Genomic DNA, 27,489 nt, shown 5'->3' on the forward strand with positions numbered 1-27,489 from the left:
TAACTCCCTCTCTCTCTCTCTCTTGTTACCTCTCTTTTCTCTGCCTTATCTTTCCTGTTTAGTTTTCCCTGTGCTAACTTGGACCAGAGCTGTGCTGTGGGAATACGGCCCCTTTTAAAGCAAAAAGCCAAAGTTTGTGTAAGTGTGTGCATGTCTACATACGTGAGTGATTATATGTGAGTTCCACTGAGGTTGTGTGTACATTCTGCATGCGTATCTTTGCGGCTTGTACAGATGTAAGTCAGTCTCACGAAGCTTCGCCCCTCGCAATTCAACAGTCCTTTAATCCTCATCATCAGTGACCCCAAACCCCTGCCTCTGACCTATTCTTACACACAGACACATACAGGTTCAAAGCCACAAAAGACCACACACTCACACACACACACACACACACACACACACACACACACACACACACACACACACACACACACACACACACACACACACACACACACACACACTCGTGCCCCCAACATTAGCTCTTACTAGTGGAGACTTGCATTCAGTCAAAGTCTCAAACACAAAGGCAAATAATCCCACCTACTTTGTTGCCATTTATGTCAGCCAAGCATCACACTAAGCTTCTTCCTCAGACACCCTTATAATAATAATTTTAAATGAATTTAACCAGAGTGACAATAAAGTAGAATGTCATTCACATGGTAGGTCTGTGAGTATTTTTCTAATATAATGTACATACCCAGGAGCAAAGATTTTGTCTGTTTCATATGTAATACATTTCCTCTGCTAAACAACCCCATGTCATGTTTGGATGGTGGAAATTGAAACAGACATATAGTTGGTTTGTATCACAAGTGTGTGTATGTGCAGATACACGGGCAGGGCACTCACTTTCTTGGTCCCCGGCACATACAATGTACACATATGCGTATTGTAGGCACATGCACACATTCCTTCCGAGTTAGTGTGATCAGAGGGTTTTGTGAGGCGTAATGAATTTTTAAAAGTTGTGTTTTCAATACATGTGTGCCAGCCTTCCCTTTTGTACTGTACAGAGTGGCTCACATTAAAGGCATTTCTCTGCAGCACATGACAACCAGATATGTGGCTCCATGCTCCTTCAATCAGAGAGCTCAAAGCAAACACACATGTAGCCGCTCCACTGACAGATCACTGAACTTCACTCACACATTCATACAAACGCACTGACACACACTCACACATGGAAATATAGCCAGTCCTGCTAACTTTCCTCCTTCTCTAAATCTCTCTCTGTCACACACAGACATACAAATGAACAAAACAGCCAAACACACATTTTTCTAGCCTGCTGTCTAAGGCTGCACCACCTGTCCTTAATAAATGTAACTTTTCACGAGACAGCTAAAGACAACGGCTGATCCTGCTTTAAAACACACCTCAGGACTGATGTCTATATAACACTCATGTGCAGAGATGCACATGTGAACAGGTGAGCGTAGAAAAGGGCCTAATACAGTATTAGACACAGGTTTCTGCTGCAGCAAACAAGCTGCTGTGCAGGGTGATGGAAATGCGCACATGAAGCACTGAGCGAACTGCGCCAATGTTAATAAAAAACCCTTCATCATATACTTTTATAGGCTGCGTGTGTAGTCACTACCAAAAACGCTTGTTTAAATAATGAATAATACTGCAGTAGTAAAGTCTTTTTTTAACTGATAAGAAATGCATTTTATTAATGTAGAAGTAATGGCATGAGGTTAGACAGAGTGTGATCCGATGTGACCTTTTACAATTTGAAAGGAAAACATAAAGTAAATAAATAAATAAGATATACATACTTTGTGGATATAATGTTTTATATAAAGAAAAATAGCTGAGTTTGAGACTAACTTCATTTCCAGAATCTCCTCCAGCTGTTTCCGTCGCTCATGGCGAAGACTGTTGAGGTGCCCGTCTCTCTCATGCAGGGACTGCTGGGTGGAGGACAGATGCAGCTTGGTGGCATCAAGCTCCTGACGTGTCTTCTCTAAAGCCCCCATCAGCTCCTCCAACTATTCAAGGGGATAACAATATGATCAGGTTAAAACATCACCAAATGTATCAGGTTACTAGCCCTCATTTCTCTGTGTCCATTAAATCATTTAGTATTTCATAATAATATTAAGAATACAAGATATATTATATACTCGCAGTTTCACTCACACACACATGGACATAAAGTAATGAATTACACATGTATTTGAACTTGTATTTGTCTTTGAGTATTTTTTAGATGTTATTTTGCTTTGAAAATGGCCAGATGTAATCTAGGAGCAGGTGAAATTACTGAGGTTTAAAGGTGATATGATATGTCCACTGACCCTTGGACTGGAAACAAGAGTTCCCTCTTGTCTCCCACCTTTCTCCACTCATTTGATCTCACTCTCAAGTGTGGCTCTACTTTAGAGCAGGTGAGAATAATGCTCAACCCCTCAACTACGTCTCCTCCCTCTGCACACACATGCCCTCCAGCCATGCAGGCCAACCTGCGTGTCTGAAAGACAGGATGTGACCTTAGGGCATCAATTATTCTAAGACAGGAAGTCACTAATTGTCTAACAACAAGTACTTTACAATAGGATGTAGTACTAGGCTGTCTTGCTCGTAAGATGTAAATGGAAGGTCACAAACATTTAAATGTGTCTTTGTTTTGATGATTTGTAGGTGTGTTATATAATATAGTAAAGCAATAATTTCTGGTGTTGGACCTCAAATGAACAAAGGGAAAGAAAATGAAAAAAAGAAGCAAAAAAGAAAGGGAGTATTAGGGGAAAGCACTCCATGGGGTAGGACATGCAAAAAGGAATGGGCCTCTTTTATGAAGGGGCCAAATCGTTCACACATTTTCAGGACACTCTCGATCTCCGCTGGTTTTCTAGGTGTGTTTCACAGATGTCAGATAATGTGCTCACTGACTGGTCATGAATATCACATATGGAGTCAGAGAAGAAAGGGTGAAAGCAAGCCGGGAATACGGATATTTGAAATGGTGGGAAAGTGACAACTCTCAGTCATGAAGCCCTCAGAAGCATTGTTTTAAATATAATACACCCTATATCCCTGCCAACAACAACTGACCTCTGCAGTAACCAGCAGATAATATAACCAATATCAACAAGACATCCAGCTGTCCAAAATCACACCCTGTTTAAATGTTGGATTTTTTCTTTGAGGCTTTAAAACAATCCAAAGCCAATCTTTGTATCTTCAAAGCCAAAGGTCACACACACACAACTCCATTTACACCCACCACATGTCTATCAACCCTCATGCACCTACTGCCTACCTCCCAATCCCCCATCAGTCCACCACCCAGGCTAGCTTGCACTTCACAATCACATCATTAATAAGGAATACAATGCATTTTAGTGAAATTAGGGACCTAATCAGCTTAGCGGTGGGCCTGTGCGTGCTAATTTAGCTCAACTTCAAGGCAAAGCCCGCCAGCCAGGCTAAGGCTCACTAAGACTGGCCCAAAGCCCCTTTAGTTGTTAAGCTGATTGGGGGCTCAGAGGTAAGGGCCAAATCCCTCTTGTCCATTTGCGTCGGTGTTGCTGGTTCAGAGGCCTAGTTCAAACGGCAAAGAGGGGGAGAGAGGGAGAGACACAGGAACTTAGATTGAGAGAAAGGGATAGAGAGGGTGGAGATGATTGGTTGAGACAACTTAAGAAGGCAGATGGGAAACAACGAGGTTTGGGGACGAAGAGTGGACAGGGGAGATGATGGCAGGAGAAGGACAAGAGACAGAGAGAGGCAGAGACGGGGTGAGAGACTTAGAGGGGGTGTGAAGAAAAGCGACCCGGGGCATTACCCATGCTCCATTTCAGCAGGTCAGGCTGATGGAGGACTTGTTTCAGCGCATTACACATCATGAGGCTGATTACTCCGGGACAGAGGGGAGAAGAAAGAGGAAAAGCCAAGGAAAGAGTTTGTGGGGGAGGGGAGGGGGGGGAGGGGGGGGGAGGGTGATGTGAGAATGTGAGTCTGGCAGCGCGCTCTGAAACGGTGCCAGGGTCAGGTGATGTTTCAGAAGGACCTGTCCCCCTCTCTGGTCCCCCAATATCCCTTTCCACACACACACTATGTTTCTCTGCAGTCTGAGGCGAGAGTGGTAGTTGACTGATGACTGTGTAACTGCATGTTAATGGCATGTTGACTCGCTGCCTCCGTGTGCAGTGACGTCTTTCTGGCTCACAAAGTTCAGCGTGTTAACAGAACCTACTGTAGCAGTGAGCATCAATGCTGAGAGTAACAGTGCCACATGGGGACCTTTCCTCGTATCAGTGCCGGCTCAATACGTGTCAAGTGCAGTCGCTAGTATGACTGCATGCTGCCTCGTTATATTCTCTATGTGAAGGATGTGGATTGACTTGAAACAAAGGCAATTTCAATACAAGTTTTGGGTCAATGAGTTTATCCTGACACAAGTTAAAAAACAACCTTTTCTGGCTAGACAGAGGTAAACTTTGGTCAATGCTGAATCATTCACTTTACTCATGCAAAAGTCCCACAGACATAAATAAACTTTTCCTTTGGACTTCTCTGTGAATCAGAATAATGTTTGATAAACACAGTATCCATGCTGACGGTAAGTCAAGCGTGCAAAGTCCAGAAATTGCAAAAATGAAGAAGAAAAACAGCCAGAGTTAGTATTGGCTCTCACAGACTTTTCTAAACCTCCTATTTGCCTGTTTTGTGCAGCAATCTCCTCGCTTCATCTTTAAAGTTTTCTCAATAAGGTTCTGTCTTTGAACGCACCCTTTGTGTGGGTGAAAGCCTATAAATGTGTGTTTGAAGCAATGCAGCACCATTCTCCCTCCAAATGTTAGTTCTTGTTCTAACCGCCAATTGCTCTCATATTACTTGTGGCACTCATCAGTAATGCAAGGTCATTCTCATTCAAATGCACACTCACACCAAGAGGAAACACACTCCCTTGCCCTGTTTCTCTTTCCCACCACAGACACACCTATGCTCTCTCTCACACACACACAAACACACATTGCAAAACGCACACAATTACACTTTTTGGACCCACTTAAAGAGTTAGACTGGCCGGCTGGCAGTCAGACAGACAGATATACTGAGTAAAAGGGCAGCCTGTACTCCATCAAGACTACAAGTCTATAGATGTGTTAATGAATTCCGATTGCATGCTCATGCACTCACAATATGCAAATAGCAAACTTAACAAGAGACAGAAATGAAAGGATGCTGGGAGATTTTGTTTCAGTTTTTAAGAGGTAGAAAATAAACAAGTGCATGTTTAGAGAATACAACTAAATTAGGCAGAGAATAAATATAACAGACAGAAACCAAAACACAATGATCCCATTTTTGTAATGATATTTGTTGGTTAAAAACTACATATTAAGGGATTATGGATCATTCATCATCCACAGTCTGCCTGCAGTTCCACTCTAAGCCACATGGGGGTGCAGTTAAGTTCTTCACATTTTCTCAATAGTCTGTTGTAGATCAAGCTCAGATGCATGAGACTATCTGTGTGTATGTGTATGCTGGTCCTAAGTCTTCCATCAATGTGTTAAGCTTCAGGTACACCTGTCTCTGGGACTGGACACGGGCTGTCTCCTCCTGCGCCCAGAGAGCCTCCCTATGTGCAGAGGTGTTCATGCTCTCCCCCAGTGACCTCTCCAACTCTCTGATCCGATCCGCAGTCTCCCGCATGGCATCCTGGGAAGCTGAGAGAGGAAGCTAAGGGGGCGAGAGAAGTTCAGAGAAGGAGGTCGAGGAGGAGGGTTGGAAGCCAAATAGCAAAAGGCAGAGGGAGAGTGTTTATCTTTGAGAATACTTTGCTTTGAAAAATCATCACTAAATGTTTTTGCATTGGAATAATATTATACTAGCAAAAGATAATTTAAGAAAGGGTGTTTTTATTTCATCCCTTTGCGAAAAGAGAAATCCAGTCCATGTAAAACAGAATCAAGAGAAAAGACTTGAGGAAGTAAAAAAGCTGAGGCAAGAGAAGAACAAGACTTCACTCAGAAGAAGGAGACACAGCCAAGACGAAGAGAGTGATAAGTGATGGAGAGATAGAGTGTGTAAGTGCTGTGACCTTTGCCAACATCTATATGAGTGTGCAGCGTGTGCTTATGTGAGAGTGTGGCTGTGTGGAGTAGACCGTGCACGATCACATGCACAGTTTGTGTGTGGCCTCTCTGACACCTACGGTGAGTGGGGGAAAAGGATCCCTCTCCACACTGGGTGATGGAACTGTGAAAGAAAACACTGGACTGAAATAATAAACCCCCCTCTCTCTCTCTCTCGTCTTCTTTTTCAAAAAACTCTCTCCTGCTCCTTAATAGTTGACTTTCCTTCAAGTTCACACGTTCACACTTTTCTGGGAGCAGTGCAGAGGCCTCGGAGTCACATGGATAAGCAGACACTTCTCAAACTGAACCAATTAGAGTTCAGTTGTACTTGTTGCAAAACAAAAGCTAGGGGTTTGCCAAGAGGTTACTTACAAAATCCCAAATAGCCAAAAATACAAGATCAGATGTTGTAGGAGGTACTATATAAGTCACAATCTGATATGAAGAATTAAACACTTGTAAAGCCACTGATTGCACCACCGCACATAAAGTGAAGTAGCAACACTGATGTAATCATTTCGAATAACAATGGTAACATACATACTCTGCATGAGTCGGAGCAGATATCTGCCATCACAACAAAACAGAAGATGAAAAAAATGATGTGTTGAGGGTAAGAATCAGCACTGGAGGCTTCAACACCACAAACTTGATAACACACTTGTAGAAGCATGAATATAATTAATATGACACGGCACGGGCAACAAGTTGCAATTAGGTGTGTCGGAGCAACACACATTGTCGGGAGCAAGGAGCTCTTAAATGTAATCTCAGAAGCCTCTGCATGTCAATGCTAGTTTGAGAGTCGAGGATGCTTAGAAACCATTTTAGATTTGCCGGAATAGAACTGATGTGTGGAGTTCAACGTTAATGTGCCTGTGTCTAACATTATTATTAAGTCTGACAGTAATCTGAATAGGCAGTATTGTATATAAGAAGCTCCAGGCTAAATAGTACCTCACACATGGTGAAACTATTTTGATGGCAAAAAACGAATTATGCTAAACGCATGGAAAACAGAAAAGAGTCAAGTGAAAGTAATTTTACAAGACAGTGCCTGAAACACGCAAGACGCATGTGGACTGCCTTTTAACTGCCCCTAATCTGTGAATATTAAGCGAATATTGACTTTGTACCTGATAATGGTGAAGCTAACTCTTCGAATTCAATGGTAAAAATGAAATAGCTTGACTCCTTCATGAAAGCTACTTTTGATGACCAAAGAAATCAACTCACTTATTCAGTGGTACAGACTTAAAAACCAGTGGTTGGATTATCCCTGAGTGTGATGAAAAGAATTCCGCCAATGCAGCCAAATCACAAGCGGATACTTGTGGCTCGTCACGTCAGCACGACACAGCTGGAGGTGAGCGACAAACACCGCACGCACACGTACAGAGGCAGGCTGTGTGCATCAACAGTCCAAAGTCATAATTAGATGTGACAGACGGGCAGTAATTCGATGCAACAGAATCAACAAGTACTGGTCTGACCCTGCCTAACAGACAGAAACACACACATGCACACACACACGCACCCCACTGAGATGGGGCTGCCACCGCTGGACCCCCAAGTGAAACCTGACCAAAAAACTGTGTCTGTCTCTGTGTGTGTGCATTTGTGTAGTATATGTGTCTGTCTGTCTGTCTGTCTGTGTCAGTGCATGTCTGCGTGTTACTTGAGTTTTATTAGTAACAAGAGAATATTGCTGGCTTTCACATACAAAGAATGGAAAAAAAGGCAAGAGAGATAGAGAGATTCAGAGAGTGGGGAGAAATGGAAAGATAATTGCCTCTGCAGCGCCAATCATCACCTAATGCCCTGGGGAAGGATCATTATGGAGTCTAGCCCTTTCTGGTTTGATGGAGGGATTATAATCACTAAAATAAACGAGCGGAGAGTGAGAGAATGCACATTTCCAGCAGCTTTGTACCTATGATCCTAAGCTTCACACACACAGGCACAAAAACCACACAGACATCTGTTTCTGTCAAAAACGTTAAATGCGCGCCATCACTTTCTGTGTGTCCCATTTCATGTTTAAAACATGTTAAGCATGTGTGCATGGCCAGAAGTTTCATATACAGTTTCAGTCAAATCTACAGGTTGTGGGAACAAGCTTAGAAGGAATGAAAATCCTGAAATGTGTCGATGTTCTTTAACTTTCCCCAGGTTTAAAAAAAAAAAAAAGACCTTTCTATAATCCTAGTGTCTCTAAATAGAGGTGGGTATCGAGTGTCATTGATGCCCCTTTGTTACAGATAAGAGAGAAATAAAGGCCTGTGTGAAGGCTTTGAAAGTGAACATTTCCGACGAGAGTTTTCTCTGTGTTTGTGAAGTGCAGCGTGGCGCGATGGAGACGATGAAGCGGAGAGATGCTATCACCACATCCCACATAAACTCTCCTGGATGGAGAAGGAGGGGGAGCACTGAGGGAAGGCACTGTTTGTTTGTGTTTACCCTCGGAGCGTGCTGTGTTCCTGATGGAACCAGAGATACATCTAGAGAGAGAGCAAACAGGGCAAGTAGAGCCAGATATGGGTCCACGATGCAACCTGACTGCCGAGCAAACACAATTTGCAGAATGCACACTGTACTTAATCATACTGTTCTGGATATTTGTGTACCAAAATGCCAATGTTTGTGAGGTTCTCCCATTACACAGTTGATTTCAACGAAAACACAGGTTTATTTTTCCACTGTAAAGCTGGTAAATGCTAACAGCACATCTGATCACAATTCATTAATGAACAAATACACCGTTTGGATAAAAAAAAAAACAAGGCTTCAGTCATCTCTGGAACTTTCCATTTAGCTATTTCTGTGGACGTCATCTATCTCCCTGACATCAGTTCCACCACTCCCCTGCACACGTACCTGTACCTACTTCTTTCTTTCTGGCACTCAGTGCATGTCTCTTTCCAGGTTGTAGCAATATTAATGTGTGCTACTCAGACAGTGTTTAGAAGAGGAAATAGGATGTTGGATGCTGCTTGCCAGCACACACAAAAATAACAAAATAACTCGACCAAAAACATACTGCGAGCAGCTCTGGTTCTTTTTGGCAGAGAGTTACAGAGAGGTGTACTCTACTTCATTGGTCCTGTGGGAATAACCTGGCATTGCTACACTCTGCATATTAACACCCCAGCATAGCTGTGCAAGCTTACACAAGCATGTACAGAGACACAGATGCACTGTCAAGCGAACAGCTGACACTCATGTTGACCTCTGAAAAGAACTATAAAATGACAGAAAATGATGTTACATCAAGATGCTCTCTCCTGCCTGACTCGTCAGTTCTGACTATTCACTTCTGAGCCATTATGCCGCAGCTCCTTGCTAGCATATGGAGCTGATTTCTGTAGGACTAAATGCCTATCTCTTCCACCTAGGGCTGACTCTCAGATGCATTCAGGGAGGCAAGACTGGAAAATGTCTTTCTCTGTTCAAAAGAACAGAGTTATACAAAAAGGATGAATCTAGAGAGCAATAGATGAAGGGAAAAAGATGATACTTAGAGAATAGTCTTGCAGAGAGGTGAATAGGAAAATAAGAGGAGAGACTAGGGCAGTATACATTAGTACAGTAAAAATGAATTGACACATGAACGCACACACATATCCAAACCTGCGATAAAGAGTGTGGATGTCCATCAATCAGGCCATCTTTCCTCATCTCACCCGCCACTGTCTGCTTCTGGATGTTAGGGGACTTGACTTGCCTTCAGAGACAGGAAAATGATGTCACAAAAAGAGATGCTCAATAAAGAATTGTTAATTAATCATTGAAACAAAGAAGAAAGTGCATGACCATAGTGTAGTCCTGAAGGTAAAGATGTAAGCACATAGCCTATACACAATATACAGTAGCCACAATTATTTAAAATACAATTTCCTTAACCATTACAATTTTTTCTGCTTTTATTGGGATTTGAATAATGATTTTTGACCATAATGTATATCTACTAAGAGATTTTTTTTGGTGGTAGGAATAGAGTGTGTATAGTAAAGCTGGTAAGTACTGTGTGTATGTCTTGTCTTAGTCTTGGAAGATTGGAACAAGACGAGACTTGACTGATGGAGGTGAGACACTGCAGTGTAAATCTTTCAACAACAAAACACACAAACACATGCAGACAGGAGATGCAAGCACATTCTCGCACACACACATGCTCAACAGCAGATATGTGCAATAAGTCTACAGATCAAAAGGTAGGATGACACGGGCACATATACAAGGGCATTTGCTTTTAGAAAATAAAGTCTATATACTCTGCCAGGAGCTCTCACACACAGGATAATACATCTGCTGTCAGTGCTGTGCATGCTGAGGTCCTGATAACAGAGCCTAACCGTGTATTACCCAGCCAGGATGGCTTTATATTTAACTCAAAACAATGACTACTTCCTGTCATTTACTGAACTTATGTTGCCAGAAATGTATGGCCCTCACTCGAAATAAAAATATGTGTGTATACATATACAAATATGCATTTACAAACACTCACACTCAATACAACCCTCCATGGTGCAAACACATGTGATCCCACAAAGCCCATTCACCATAGGACACACACAGCTGCGCCTACACAAACGCAATCTATATCTTCTCACGAGTACTCTCAAAATAGAATCAAAACACACTCTTCGAGCTCCTCGTTTGGCCTTCACACTTGAAAAAAAAAACATGCGTAGAAGTGTGAAAAAGCTGACAGTGACAAATTAGCGCTTAAGAGAACCCTCTAACACTGTAAACAGGCTGTGACCAAGCAGCTGCTTAAAGCGCCACATTATTATTCCATATCCACACGGGTGTGTTTGCTCTGGGAAAAACATACAAGCTGCCCCCACATATGGGCAAATACTTGCTGTCAGCGCGCTTAGAATGGTATGTGTGTCAGTTTTTATGAGTTATGTTGGTTTGCAATTAATGTAAATTATAACTAACATTCATAGATGATGAATACAGTTACACACATCTCCACACACACACCATATTAATATCTGATAATGTTCCCCTAGTACTATAGCACAGCTTTGGTCAGTTTGTTAAGCCCGTATTTTCATGTGTCTGGCTAACTTCTTTATTACTTTTTTTAAGACTTTGCTGTTGATTTTATATGTTGTTATCACTTTTACGAGTGGGTTTTGAAAAGTGCTCCTTAAATAAAGATCATCATTAAATTCTGATAGCTTTATTTATCAAAGGTCGGTACACACATTATGTACATGTGCACACATATTTACCCAGTGGAGAAGAGGAGGCGAATCATCTGTTTATACTTCAAACTTTGATGTCTGTGAGTGTGTGTTTTTATAAGCTCACAGGCATGTCCATGGAAGGCAAAGTTGCCATGAGGGCATATCAGCTATCACACACAGCCAGCACGTGCACAGGTGTATAAACCAGCAGACACGCTGGTCCCTTTTGATAGCTGATATACCCCCATCAACCCATCAGTGCGAAATGAAGTAAATGTTTTGACCAATGTGAAGGCAAATGAGGGCACGTAGAGTGTGAATAATGAGAAGACGGGCTGGGCTGTATGCGAGTGGAAAATATGAAGGAGAACTGTGATTTGTTGAGTACCAGAAGGAGAAAATTCATAGAGGGAAAATAGTATTTTATGGCTGTGACATTTCAAAGAAAGATGAAGTGAGACACAGAGAGAGAGAGAGAGAGAGAGAGAGAGAGAGAGAGAGAGAGAGAGAGAGAGAGAGAGAGAGAGAGAGAGAGAGCATTGTGCATGAATCCAGCCACTTCCTAAACTACGTGTAATAAGTAATTTTCACATTTCCTCTTGCTTCTTTCACCTGGAGCGTTGCACACATCTGCCTTCCAACATAAGCATCCCCGCTTTATTCCTGGCGGTCAAAACACAGCTCTTTCTTTTACCTTGTATATCTCTCTTTATACATATTTTTATTTGTTGTTCTTATCTCATCAACTCTCTCTTTTTCATCAACTCTTTAACTCTCCTTTACTTGTTTTTCACTAACTTGCCGGTCTTACAACTCACATCCTTTTAGAATGACATTGAGAAAATACAAATAAAGTGAATAATTAATCCTCAAGGAGTATTGCTCACACGCCTTTGAGCATGGCACAAAAAGGAGGTGAATGGCTTCAGTCGAGCTGCTGAGTTGCCAACAGTCGGAAGCTGCGGTCACAATGGGACTCTCCCAGATCTGAATGTGGGAAACTGTGCCTTTTAAATAGGGTGTTTCTTAAAAAGAGTCTGTATTCTCAGTTGACTTTTCATGGTTGAATAAAGGTTAAAGGTAGTAATAACCTTAAAAGGAAAAAAAGATTTGTATCTCCCCTTCATAAGTCTTAATTCTTACTGTGTCTCCTTCTCCTCTCTTTTAATAAACAGTAGAGTGAAATCAAATCCTCTGATTTCAAGGTTTGCACAATATATGGAATAAGGGGAAGATATGATCAGAAATAAATGCATTTTCTCTGTTGTGCAAAAAAGAAAGTGCAGGAGAAGAAGAAAGAAGGAAAAGAGACAAGGTACTATTAGGCAATCTGGGGATTTATCTGAGGCGCATGTCATGCAGTGCTGAGAGATCTAACAAGTCTGGTTATTACAAATAGATGCTTTATTGTGCTTAGGCATGTATTATTGCAATATAATATATATATATAATACCATATAGCTCTTGCTTTCTTATCATGTCTGCGTGTAGATGACAGGGTGAAATCAAAAGGAGGTTTAAAAAATAAAGAAGTGGTTGGTCTGCTTGTTTGTCTAAATGCTTAAATGTAAGAGGATAGTGTTTACATTTGATATGTATGGAATGAGAAACCTATGCAGCTTTTCTATTTTCTACAGTCAATCAGGAAGTTGACAGGTATTTTTCAAAGCTAAAATGGACTTAGAAATTGGATGGACAGCTGCAAAAAATACACTGAGTTTTGATTATGGGCATAGGAATAAGGCCCAACATAACATGTGTGTCTTTTTTTGCGCAAACTGTTGTTTTTTAGCAAATTAATATTTGTCCTAACCGTCAATTCCTATATAACAACCAACAGACCCTCACCATCAACGTGTATGCTCCTCAGTGTCAGCCTAGACACACACGTGCACACTCACACACATATAGTGCATACATAAGTTCACATATACACAAACCTCCTTTTTCCTGAAACCCTCCCTTACATACCAGAGTGCTTACCACTTCAATAGCTGTGACATGGTGAAACTCGGAGGCTGATTTATTTCTCGAAATCTAGCTCCCACATTTCCACAGCAACGTGAAAACTATAGGACTGTAACAGCATTAAGAAATATACAAAATAAATCCACTGGTTTACAATTTATAGCCGTAAGGGAAAGAAAAGGAAAATACAAAAAGGCTTTAAATTCACCCAACACATACATTTTCTTTTTTTCTTTCCATGTTTGAACAACCTTTGTAACTAACTGGAGATTCTTCAAAGCACCAAACTCATAATAACACACTTATGGCTGATGAAAGTACTACTTCATTAAATTCATAGGGAAATTATCAGAATGATTCACTCCTAATGTTTCATACTAAGACACTTTTTCATTTTAGTCTACCATATGTGCACAGACTGCTCCAAGAGATCTGTAACCACCACGGCTTCCAGGGCTCTACTTAACAAATCCAACTACTTGCATTAGTGTTAACAGCTGATACAGATGCTTTCCTCAAAGCCTGTTCAGTGTCTCTGATCACTTAGCCAGATTAGCTAGGATTTGCACCTACACACAAAGCAGTAAATAAAACACTAACAATAAACTACCTGATGTTATCACTGAAGACTTACAGTACAGTAGATCACGAGGAGCTCTAGGCAATGAAAGAGCTGTGAGTGAGCCTCCCTTGTGCTGGAAGGTATTTATTACAATGACCTGCTGACTACATTCATCTTTGACTCTCTCTGCAGCACTGCCAACTGGATGAGAAAGTGTATATTCCCTCATCTGTTCTTCTCTCTCTCCATTCAGATAGTGGTTAATAGGCCATCTGACTGAGTTCCAACAGAAACAGTCTGATTAAAAAGACATCCATCCTCTGCCCAGACACGTCTTGCACTGTCTTACACAGAAGTCCAATCAGCACACACACACAACTGTCCACCCATGCTGTCACGTAGCAACATGTGCACAGAAACACACAAGCTTGTCTGTGTCAAATGTATTTGTTTAATCAGAATTTCCAGTGATAAAATAAAAAGATTATAACTATAATACGTGGATGCTCCACTGTATTCTACAGATGGCATTTAACTTACATAAAGTGAAAATGAAGTGTTCATAAAACAGCAATTTCTTGGGTTCTGCCTTCGTTGCATATCATAGAACTCCCACCTTGCCCCTCCCTCTCCATTTCTACACTGTCCTCTGTCAAGTAAAGGTCGAAATGCAAAAAAAAATGTATTTTATTTACATTACAGCAGCAGTGTTTAACTGCAGTGGATCCTCCTCTGATAACCTGCAGCTGACATGTATTTGACCTCTGACCCCTACAGACAAATAGAAGTGACTGTCTGACATGAGACAGCACCTCGATACGATAGACACATTGAGGTGAACTCTTCAACCTCCTGACCCCAAACACTGCACACAGGAACTAACTTACAGTGAGCACACACATGTGCATGCGCACACTCTGGTTACAGGTGCATGTGAGTAGCAGACATGTACTGTAGAGGTTGTTATGACGCATGCACAAACACATTGAAACAGAGAGTAAACTGTGTGAACAAAGTCTGCGGGAGCTACTGTATCCCTGTTATACTTAATACCCATGCGTTCCCACACAGTTTGAGTCAGCACACGGTATCCCTGCCAGAGTGCAGTCTGTAAAACGGGTAATGAATGAGGCAGGAAACTATGTTGGATTCAGTACATACAGCCTAACCAGATGCATTAAAAGCCATTCAGAACTATATCGAACCTTAGGGGCCAGCTTGTGTTGAAATAAAATGTTTTTGCACATACTTCTTTCACATTCATGGTTTCTTTTGTGCAGTTGGCGATTGACCAATAGAGAAAGCTCCCACTGTCAATCTACACACATGCCAATGGGCACACAAACAGCTTCAAGTCAAGATCCACTTTGTACGGAAACAAGACACACAAAAACATAATTTTCCCCTACTTTTTTGCACATGCACACATGAAGTGAATACACACACAGACACCAACTTGCAGTACCTTTGTGTTGGCACTAACTAACCTCTCATTTGGGCATATATACAAAACATGCCAATCCATAAATCAGATGATAATTGAGTAGTACTGTGCCAGTAATAAACAGAGTAGTATAAACAGCCAGTTTCTGGGCTGGATACACCACCTCCCACCGGCATGCTGCTGGCTGCCTTCCTGGCAAACTCAAATACACACAAACACACACATACACAGGCAGGCACACAAACACACAGACATGCACACGCATAGACATTCACACACACACACACACACACACACACACACACACACACACACACACACACACACACACACACACACACACACACACACACACACACACACACACACACACACACACACACACACACACACACACACATACACACGCTGAATGCCTTTACAGTAATGCAAAGACATACCCAAAACCACTTACCTGTTGGGTTTACAGCCACGTATGTGAAAACACGGAATGACATGAAGAAAAACACACATGATAGCAATGAAATGGGAAGAAGCTTAGCGGAATTCCACACAACAGAGAGGCTATAAGTCTCCAGTGACATATAAAGTCTCTCATTGTGTTATTGCGGTGGCAGGAATAAGGACCGAGATTGTTTGCTGTAAATTACAGTAATTTACTGTCCCACTGGGATAGTCAATTCTCCCTGGGAATTAGGTTTGAGCCAAAATTCCTCAATTTCCAACTTTATACCTGGGAACATTTATAATAACCTAAAATGTCATTCCATGATGTCACAAGTGATGGCTACTGACAGTGTTGGTGATATTAAGAAATACTTACCCAGGTCTGCAGATACATGAAACAAATGATAAGAAATTAAACCAAGTGATTAAAAACCTCACGTGCATAGGTCACAATGTGCATTTCTAGTTTCTAGTGTGATTACATCAGGCAAAAGGCATGACAGCGTGGAAGTGGTTTCAAGTGCAGGGAGGACACAATCTAGACAGTTTATGTCTCATGGATTACTCTTTTATAAATACACCACTTAGGAAAGATTTGAGATCTGAGAAAGATCCGGTCACTTGGAAGGACACTGCTCTCTGAGGACACCCACATGGTGTGTTGTTATGGATATATGTATGATTGAAGTTTGGACCCTCACCTCTCAAGGTCAGCAATTTTCTTCTCCTTGAGCAATTTGTCCATTTCAGCATCCCTCAGAGCCATCATTAGCCTCTCAACCTCCACTTGTGATTTCCCAGAATCCTCTTTGTTGCGAGCCACTTCCTGCTCCAGAAGCCTCAGACGGTCTGTGATGTCTGGACACTTCCGGACTGCTTCTTCAATGTTTTGGGTCTTGGGGGGAAGAAGAGGATACATGAGAGAAAGTAATATCCTGCATGGATTATTTAGGCCATCTCATACAAGGCTTTTCAAGGGCTGCTCTTTTTAAAGATTATTTTCAGACATAACTTTACGTTTAAACTTTGTCATATACTTCAACACACATTAGCCTAAGCTGGTCTTTGTCAGCAAATAACACGCTCTTCTTCTGTACTCCTTATAAACCACCTACATATTTATTTTAATTTCAGCATTGCAAAATATGAATTAACTAAGTTAGTTAGTCAATAGAATGTACAACACAATTATGAAGTTGCACCTTAAAAAACTATATATTTCAAGTGAAAAAACTAAAATTGTACTTGTATCATGGCATGATAGAATTATGGAAAATATTGCTACTTTGTTAACTGTAAGTATTAGCATGCTATCCTGTTTCAGGTGAAAGGCCAACTCTAGGGGATAAAAGCTGAGCGTAACAAAGGACACCTGAAGCTAATAAACTACAAGTGAGGCTGTGGTGCAGCTGAAGTCTGACCAAGCAGAGTTAAGAATGAAAGGGAACGGTTTAAACTGACAAAGGAAAGATATGACTGATGGACGTTGAGCTAAGCGTGACAAAATACAGCTCAGACAGATAAAAGTTAGTCTGGCAACAGAGAGCAGAGCATCTGAGAAGTCCTAAAATGGCCTCACACACACACACACACACACACACACACACACACACACACACACACACACACACACACACACACACACACACACACACACACACGAGCACCAACAACCAAGAAGCATTAAATACAGTAACATGACTTACTGTGGGGCTTCGTGCTGGGGGTCCATCTACTTTGGCTGTTACCTAGAAGGCAAAGTAAAAACAGAGTTTAAGAACCAGGTACAATATACAATTTTACATTTTCTAAGACTGAAGATTGGAGACTGACTGTAACTGTATACGAGGTCAGTTAGGAGATATTTCTGCAAATGTAACTTGAGTAATGGTAAGTCAGTCCTGAAGATGTGGTCAGGGTCACCGTCTATCGGAAGCAGAACCAGTCTGTGCCTTCATCCGCTCTCATCATTTCATCATTTCATCACCCCCCCCCCCCCTTCTCCTCTGCTGACTGATTTTGTGTGGTTTGTGTCTATCAGTTGCCTCCCTGGGGCGTCTGTCAGTAGAGTTTGGAGTTCAGTCATTATCATTATAAAATTACTGTCTCTCTCTGTTTGGCTGCGATTTTATGAGACCACCAAACCTCTGAAAAAGTAAAATGTTGAAAAAAACAGAGAAACACTGATGAATTCTTTCTTCTCTGAGAAAAATATCCCAGAGGAAGTTTGTACCCTAGAATTATCTTTCTCCCTACTTGTCTCTGTTTCGCTTGGTCTTTACTCTCTGTCTACTGTGTTTGTGAAGATTGGTTAACTTGTTGAAACAGCTGAGGCCACTCGTTTAAACATCATCAAGTGAGAGCGCACAAACACACACATACACTCACACACATACACTCACACACATACACTCACACACAGCAATTTATTGTCAGGTCTACATAGGTCTGGGACTGTACATGTAGCTATGCTTGAGTCTGTTATTAAAAACAAAACAAAGAATGACTGTCCATACCGCTAGCCAATTCATTACCATTTTTAAAAAAAAACACTAGATGAACCAATTGTATAAATGGGCCTCTGTATATGGGAGATACAGCCATGGGCACATGTTTTTTAGATACAGTCAGGTAGCTCAGCAAAAAACCGTTTAACCATTTATTTAAAACACACACTTATAATGTCTATGACTTTAGTTTTATTTTAGTCCTGCCCCGGGTATATATGAGTTTGACTGACTTTCTACAATATATGTGCCACATGTGACCTAAAAAGCCCCATAAGCTTGTCACTGTACTGCATGTGTATACAGACGAATGCCTTTACTGGATATTAAAAACAGTGAACTAGAGATTGAAAACAAGTGAAAAAGGGGGAAAAATTGGTCCTCAGGAAGGAAAGCAGAGTCATTGTTTAACTCCTCCTCACCCCCATTACCTCTGCACCTAGCCTCACACACACATCAAACCCAATCTGAGCTTGCACAAAATGCATTAAGGCTAAGTAGACCAGAGTTTATGTTCTTACGTTGGAAAGTACAGAGAGGGGAAAAGCAGGGGCTAAAAGACGGCTGGTCCAACAGGAATTAGTGATATTATGACAGGAGGGGGAAGGCCAGTAAAGATACAATTACATATTTGGTCACTGAAATTATTATTATCATTCCTGGAAATGTCTCTGAACTGTAAATATTACAAATAAGTTAAATATGTGTGGCCACCATGGATCTAAACTGGGTCACAGGATACCCAGCACCTAGATCTTTTTTACTCCTGAGGGTAATAACTGTCTCGAGTATATAATATATCTTAGATATGACATCTTTCTATAAAGATAAGTCAGTGCAAACAATCAATGTCTGATAAATCTAGTCTTCATATTTTCTTCCAATACATTTTTTTAAAAGGAATAGGAAAAAGTTGCATGTATGTATCATAAGGATAATACATTTGCCTGGTTGGAAAAATTGTTTTTTTAATAGGACAAAAGCGAGTTGAGGTGTGGTGCCTCCTTGCTGATTTACGCCAACCCTCTCTGAAAAGGTCACAGCCTTCCCTTAGGTGCTTTACAATTTTCTCTTTGAAGAACTAGTGTTTAGTTTCAGAAGTCCTTTATTAACTTCGGAATCAACAAATACTGTTTTATGGGAAGTGGAAGAGGAGGCAGTGAAGTCAACAAAGCTGTGAGGTCAAGATAAAAAGATCCACTAATTGCTCGACTGAGTCAACAATACAAACATCTGCAGATACAGTGTGTGGGCCACAGCATAATCTGTAGGAGGTAAATGGCCGTCAGGCTAAAAGCTTATTCCTCAATTTTTTTATGAATTTCAGAAATATGAGATTATCGTCAATTGAGGCTATTGCTAATACAACTTTAGAGGTGTTTTAGAAGCTTTAAAGCATTTACTATAAGAAGCTGGTTTGCAAAATAAAATGTATTATTCAGATTTATTAATATTTTGTGGAGTGTCACAGCAATATTTAAATTGCAATTAACAAAAGGGATTGATGGTTTGAACACATTTTCTTAGGATTTTTTAAATGTAGCTAATTAAGACCAAACCTAATTTGCTGTCTAGTTTTAGGTCAACACTGGATGAATCTTTATAGCAGAAATATTTTTTTAAAGCAGTACAATAACATCGTTTTTTTTTCCGCCAACAAATGTCTGCCCATTTCAAGCAAACGATTGGAGACAAAACTATTATTGACTTCTGATGCCCCGTTTTTTCTACTCCATGATTGAAAGCTGAGCGACATTCTTGTTTTGAACTGGCTGTTTTAAAGAAAAAGGAAAAAATTAGCGGTGAAGTTTTGTATTGGTATTAAATCTACAGTGTCACACACACTTTTTGCTGCCCCCTCTGAATCTGGCGGCTCTGGTGAGGATTAGGCATCTTACTGGCGACAGGGGAGACAGATCGGGCCTTTCAGTTCCAGGGACAGGTGTAAAGGGTACCAAAGGATTTTCTCTGATGTAGAAACAATCAACAGTTGTATACATTTTAAATTACCGGTATGTTTTAAGCTTGTGAGGTTGCTTGAGGGGCACAGGGTGCGGTTTCACACGTACGTACGCACGCACACACGCACACACACGCACGCACGCACGCACGCACACACACACACACACACACACACACACACACACACACACACATACACACACATACAAACACATACACACACACACACACACACACACACACACACACACACACACACACACACACACACACACACACACACAGAGAGAGAGACCTGCTAAATGTCAGGCGCTCTGGTGCTACCTATGAAAATGTTTAGTCGCACTTGACAGACTTTTGGTAACACTCTGGAGCCCTGCTAAAGCAAATGGCGCGTGTGAACGTATATGTGTGTGTGGAGAGTCGGTTTGATCAGAATCTAATCTCAGGCACCATGTCAGTTCACCTCTGACCTACTGAGTATTACAGCCCTCACAACCTGTCACACTCCAACTGCACTGCAATAGGATCAAACACACTTTGTGACGGCTTTTGTGTCCAACTATTAGTTTTTGTTTTTATTTTATCGGGTGCCAGTCTGGAGATATCCTAGCAAAGGTTGTATAGGGAAAAATCTCAAGCAAACACAAATATTGTGTGCCTTAATTGTAAAATTAATTACATATACAACCTCAATAAAAGTAAACATTTGTAACACAAAGACCTTGAACAACAGTTTTAAGGTGTTTTTCAGTATTTTCAAATCATTATAAATTGCATTAAGAAAAATTACAGAGACAGTCTTCTTTGAAATAGGCAAACTAAATATGTTTCACTAAAACAATGACTAATCCTGTACTGTGACATTGTTAGGAAAGACACACACACACACACACACACACACACACACACACACACACACACACACACACACACACACACACACACACACACACAGACCAACAAAAAGCAGTTTGCATTCATCAGACATAAGGGTTTTACTGACTACTGTTTCTTTTAGGAAAGGCACATTTTTATGATGGCAATTTAAATGACTCGGTTAGACTTTGCTACAACTTAAACACATGCAGACACTCATATATCCGCACAAATATGCATTCAACAGTTTAGTCTGTGCTGGCAGGCATGCACAGGCACACAGAAATAAACACTCACACACACATACTAACAAATATATACACACAAACATCTGTGCTTTTGAATAATCTTCAAGTTTACATAACAGGTCTGATTGCTGTCGAGTACACAAAATATTCCAATTATGGCAACACTTCTGTCAGAGTGTGAATCTGCTGGCTACAAAGAGTTACTGAGATGCTTTGCTTTCATGTGGTGCCTCGTCAACATTCAACAAGATATAATTTCACAGGAATGAAATGTGTGTATGCTTTTTATGAGAATAAAAAAAACATTCTCATAAATTCTGGCAGGGCGAGATTCTGTCCTGGCTTGTAGGCCTTGGAGAGGAAAAAGAGGGAGAAAAAAGACAGCCAGGCTTTGACTTGGCACCTGAACAGGGATAGAGGGATCTTTTACGTCCATAAATCACTCTCCCTTAATTCATCCCTTTATCCTGTGGGACAAAGTGCAGGCAGGCCCTTTGCTAGGGAGTTGCTAACAATATTTTGGATGCGCACAGGGAGGTAAGAGAGTGGAATGACTATTACAGTAGATGTACGAAGTGTAAATACAGGGTGCAAGCAGGGTATTACACCAATGCAGAGTGGTTGTAAAGTTAATTATTTTCATTCTTTATGTACAATAAAATATAATTATAAAGTGTCTTGAAGTTCCTTTTGAGATTTCAGAAGTAAAATATTTCGAGAAATGTGTTTGTTTTATGAGGTCTGGCTCATTTAAGAGACTGACACAAGTGTGGAAGCATGTGCAATTCTGTTATGATGTGGATGCCGATGAAATATTGATTGCCGTTTGTCTGCAGTCCACACACATACCAGACTACCAATCCTGTGTACAGTGCTCATATCCACACGCAAAGTTTGAACCACAGGGTTTGTTTTGGATATTTTAAATTCAATGTAATACAATAGCCAACACATATTTACCTGAACTACCAACAATGCATGTCACGCACCTTTTTCTATTTACAAAACATCACATTCTATTACCTTGATCAAAATAATCCATACTGACCTCTTCATCAGGCTTCTGGTTTGTGGTCAGGACGGGGATGGCAGGCTGACTCTGAGTCAGTTTCAGGGGCTGCAGTACTGAAAGTTTGTCCTTTAATAGCTGGTTCTCCTTCCTCATCAGTTCCAGCTCCTCCATGCGAACCCTGTCTTCACGTTCCTTCTGATCGCGCAGATTCTCAATCACACGCTCCTGAGTTAGTAAAAGAACAACAGATAAGAGAGGTTTGATAAGAGATGGGAGTAGGAGTATAGTAGGGACAATAGTTATTATCTGCATAAATGTTTGTTCACATTTAAAAACTGTGGGTTTTGCTCCCAGTGTGTAAAAGATTTTCAGCCCTGTGTGATTACAGTTTTATTTTCCTATCATTATAAAAAAATCGGAACCAGTCTCTGGCTGCTTAGGCTTGCCAGCATGTCTTGCAAAATCAGGCCACAGACAAACTCATAAAAGGCCTGACATAAATAATAGGGCCATAAATAATAGCAGGGACAAGAGAAGATCAGAGCAAAGTAGAACACAGAGACGGAGGAAGTAGGAGAAGGGTTGAGGGACAGAGATAGATTTATTGAAAACAGGTTGGACAGAACAGTAGATCACATCCTAACGGCTTCTCATCACCTGCTATTAAACCAAGCTGGAGTGTTTACATCATCATGTTCTCTTTTCTTTAATCACACTGGACAGCAAGAGGACTAAGGATTTGGACATTGGCCTGAGACCAGGTCCACACCATGGGTGGCGAAGCATGCAAGGTGTGTGTAGTAGGTCGTGTTAAGGTGTATGTGTGTGTGTGTTTAGGTGTGGACTGAAGTGATTATCAAGGTGTTTACTCAGGTGTTTATTTAGGCATAGAGCACAGCTCAGCAATGACGCTTTACGATGTGGCATCGCCGCATGATTGGCAGCTTTAAACTTTGGGGTAATTGGACAAATACACCCACTAACTAGAACTGGCACAGTAATGCACTGCATAGTGAGCTATAGACGAGAGGGTGAGAGAGAACGAACAGAGGGAGAGAGACCACATGGCTAATAGGGCCTGGGTGTTTTCCCCACATTTTGAAATATCTCTAGGAAGGAGTTCAGGGAAAAAAGAGACCGGGATGTGATAATTAAATCTGTCTTTATAAGGCTTAAGTATGGAGCATACTTTATAAACAAAACACAAACGCACACACATAACATCACAGACAGGGACACACACACAAACAAACACACACACATACACATAAAAGCACCAAAGAGCAGGGCACGTTGGGCACAATGCCCTCGCCTGTTAATTAGAACCACAGTACTGTGGCTGGTGACTGGCTCCAAGAGCAGGTTTGTGACAGGGAGTATGATTAGCAACACACACACTCACTCTTGTAAACACATTACACACACCCTGTGTTGACCACAAAGTCTGAAAAGCTCGCCAATGTTCTCCTCATCACAGCTGAATTATATGTAGGCTGCATCAGAAGTGGTTTCTGGATAAACAGATGGACCAAGGCAGAAAAGGGATTTGCAGTTTATAATGCCATTATGCTATTCATTTCAAAGTCTGTCGGCAACAAAAACAAATTTAGGTGATAAAAGATCATTTTAAGTGAAAACATCTATGTACTGAATGAAAAACACATCAGCCAAGATCTTGTCTAAAAGAGTGATTTCTGAGAACACAAAGCATTTTTCCTTGTTGATTCAATGGATGCTAATTCAGTGTAGATCAGCCAAAGCACTTACCATTGTGCAAAAACACATATATTTTTATTGAGTGGGCACTGTAAGCCGACTCAGCGCTAATGATGTTCCTCCAATTTAGAATTGCTAAAATAAAAAACATAGAGTTGCTTTCATTAGATTGGAAATTGTTTGAACTTTGACCTAACTTTAACACCACCTTTCAAAATGTCAGTAATGAAGCATATCGCTAGTTCAGGCAGAGCACTGAAGTCACGCTTGTATTGGCTAATTGGGATCAGCTGTTTTCAGTTCGCTTAGCAATGATTGGCTCCCTCAGTTGTGGCTTGTAACATCCAATCTTTAGCAAGCAGACATACAGAGCAGATATCATAACCTTACGTTGTGTAGATGATGAAGCTCATGCTAATGCCATTTGCTGCCCCCAAACACTCCACCTCCCTAACCTCCTTTTCTTTTGTGTTTTATTTTTGGTTGATCTGACTGGGTAAACACAAGTAACACATGCTATTTTTACACACAGACATGTATAGGCATAAACATGCAAAAATAGACTATGTGCACATGGGAACACACTTAAAAAAGTGGCAGCCACGGGCAAAACAAGATATATGGCTGGACACCCACATCTGTCCTAACTGGGAACTCTATAAACTCTCAAGCAGCAGCCAGTGCCAACAAAATGTAAACCAGCATCCATCTTTTAGCCTGCAGTGCAAACAAACATGTAAATGGGAACCATTATTTAGCCTGCAGCGCCAAAGCATTCATTTTTTAAGACTTTAGTACCACAAACTTAAGCAAGATCGAGTCACACTGAAATCAAGCCAGTCAGTTCATGGTAGACTGTTTATACTGCCAGTCTATAATTTGACATCTCCATTGTCATTTACAGTTCAGTATATCCTATCAAATCTACCCTGTGTTCAAGCATGTCTCCAATTAGAACATCACTGGCAACCAGACAGCTAACTACATTGCAAAAGGTTTATGTAAAAGAAAAAAATCGTTTAGCTTTCAAGTTTCCCGTAGTTGCTATTTATCTGGGAATATGGCAAAATCAATGGGGTTATATTGGGTAACTGAGTCTGTGTGATGAAATGTACCACGTTTGACTTAAGTCAAAACACCACAGTAGCCAGCAAGACCATTCATCTTTAGTATAGTGAGGCTGAGGTGAGGCTCTATGGAGACCAGCTGCTCTCTCATGTTGCCAAAAAAACAACAAAAGCAACATGTTTACGATTAACATCCAGATCATACACTCACCCGTCCACGGATGTGAAGCGAGTCTGTTCAGTTCACCTTGATTCACATGGCAGTTCAGCTATGAGCTTTTATGCAGCATTGTGTCCAATACATATGGGTGCTCATTATACTATTTGCCTAGGCTGTGTAGGCTAGTAAATCAAAAAATCAATTATAATGATATTTTACTAACATTGGACCGGCATTGTATAAATTACATTGAGACTTTCCAGACTTGGTCTCTCTCCCATTATGTTCACACACGGTACCAGTTGCTAATCTTTTCTTCTATATGTGTGTGGCTGTTATCAGTTATTGAATTTCCATCCCAGTCTGATCCGTTGAAACTGTATTCCTCTTGCTAGCTCTGTTCTTTCTCTTCTTTTCTCATATGCCTAGCAGAAGTTACTAATTTTTTACTCAGCCTCCACCCATACATTCCTTGACCTCTCCCTCCCTTAATTCTGGGGCCACCTCTTCCATCAGGGCTGTGCCTCTTCTGCCATACGGCTTTTCCATCCCTCCATTCCTCCCCCTTTCAAAACTTCCATCCTCCTCTTATTCTATAGATCATCCCCTCCCTATGTTCGGCTTGGTTATAGACAGGGACTAATCCACTGTCTATGTTCACCTTAGACCTCCCCATCCCTTCTCTCCCTTACTGTTTTCTAAGAGGACCTCATCTCCTGTGGTCCCAGCTCTATAAATCTGGAGGTTGTGTCAGTAAATTATGGCAGTGAGTCATAACAAACCACGCAACTTAATTAAGCCGTATGCCGGATACCAGCTTACAGAAAGAGCAGTGTGCCTCAATAGGTAAACATTTACCGACTCTTGTGGTCAAATGGTTTCATTATGTGTGTTTTTTATTGTCTGCATCTCAAACCAAGATTTAGTTTTCTTCATTTATAGTGTGCATAATTCTTCACACCATCGACCCAGCAACTATTCTAACATAGCAACCTCAACCCTCACCTTGAGTCCGTCTTCTCGGCAGTAGGTGTTTGCCTTTTTTTTTTACTTACAACCTTTTCAACAATGCCATCCGTACCCTCGCTTCACCCCTCCTTCTTTTCTGTACCTTTTCTGACAAGGCTTCCTCCAGAGTGGAGAGCGCTGTGTCTGTGTTGCTGGAGTCAGTTTGGAGGCCTTGGACCCTTTCCCTCAACCCAGCCAGCTGTTTGTCCTTATCCTTTAACTGCTCCAACAGGTTTTCAATCTGAAAAGAGAAGGACAGAGACAAGAAAAGCTCAAGTTAGCATATTGATGTTGAAGAAGCAACTCACAATCAAAAAGGTTAAAAAAAAGTCACCAGCAGAAGAAGATACACTAGCATTTGTAAAATGTACAGAACTGTACTAGCCTTGAGAAAAATGTCCCATTGACACTTTCTCCAATTTCTTGCTGTGATATATTCCAATTTGACCTGGCAGCTTAAAAATGACTAGCAATAAAAGCCTCATTGTAGGGCTTGGGTCAAGACAATTAGGGTTTGATCCATGAAGAGAGAATAAGTTAGACTTAGTGGTGTAAACAACACGACCATTAAATGGTGTGACCAAATCAGCTTCAGTACCAGTTTAGTCAAGTTCTACTAAGAGTTGATTCATCCCATTGACTTACAGGACTGTACATCTGCCTTTCTGCGGCTAACCTCATGTTGCTAAAGTGGTGGTGTAATAGCCAGTTGTGGTGTTCAAAAGCCTTTATCTGATGAACATCCGTAAAACAGAACACAATCAAACAAAGACACACATGCACACACTCAAACACAAAGTGCTCGGAGCTGTATCAGACAAAACACAAGCAGATGCAGCTGGTAGGACACAGCACGATGCAATGAGTCTCCAGAGGTCTACAAATTAGTCACAAAGGGAGAGCACATCTGGTGACAGGAGATGGTGACATGGTGACTTATAATTTCCGCAAGCACACTCAACATTCCTCTATATTTCACTCGTCATCTTAAAAGGCAGTTAAATGTGCAAAGTTGATAGACTCACTGAGATGCACTGGCTTAGAGCTTTTATTTTCATGTCTCCATCTTATTCTTGTTTAATGTTTTTTTTTAAGAGAGACAAAGCTCCATTCAGTAACTTCTGCAAAGCATTAATTCGACATTTGACCCAAGTGGACCTTTCTCAGATCAGGGCTTGTGCTGTACAAAAGAGAGGCACAT

The 27,489-nt window shown here is 41.0% G+C and overlaps 1 protein-coding gene across 1 annotated transcript; it reads right to left on the bottom strand.

The window, feature by feature from the left end:
• Positions 1-282: 282 nt before the first annotated feature.
• On the bottom strand, positions 283-26,969 carry LOC104946413 (ERC protein 2-like). Its single transcript, XM_010772249.1, has 9 exons — positions 26,934-26,969; positions 26,392-26,529; positions 22,374-22,562; positions 17,436-17,477; positions 16,431-16,624; positions 16,106-16,111; positions 9,735-9,828; positions 1,843-2,003; positions 283-328 (listed from the first exon to the last, which is right to left on the bottom strand). The coding sequence occupies exons 1-9, from the start codon at positions 26,967-26,969 to the stop codon at positions 283-285; spliced, it is 906 nt and encodes a 301-aa protein (XP_010770551.1).
• Positions 26,970-27,489: the final 520 nt, after the last annotated feature.

This window comes from Notothenia coriiceps, unplaced genomic scaffold (genome assembly GCF_000735185.1).
Source record: "Notothenia coriiceps isolate Sejong01 unplaced genomic scaffold, NC01 NC01_scaffold00011010, whole genome shotgun sequence".
Taxonomy (NCBI): Eukaryota; Metazoa; Chordata; class Actinopteri; order Perciformes; family Nototheniidae; genus Notothenia; species Notothenia coriiceps.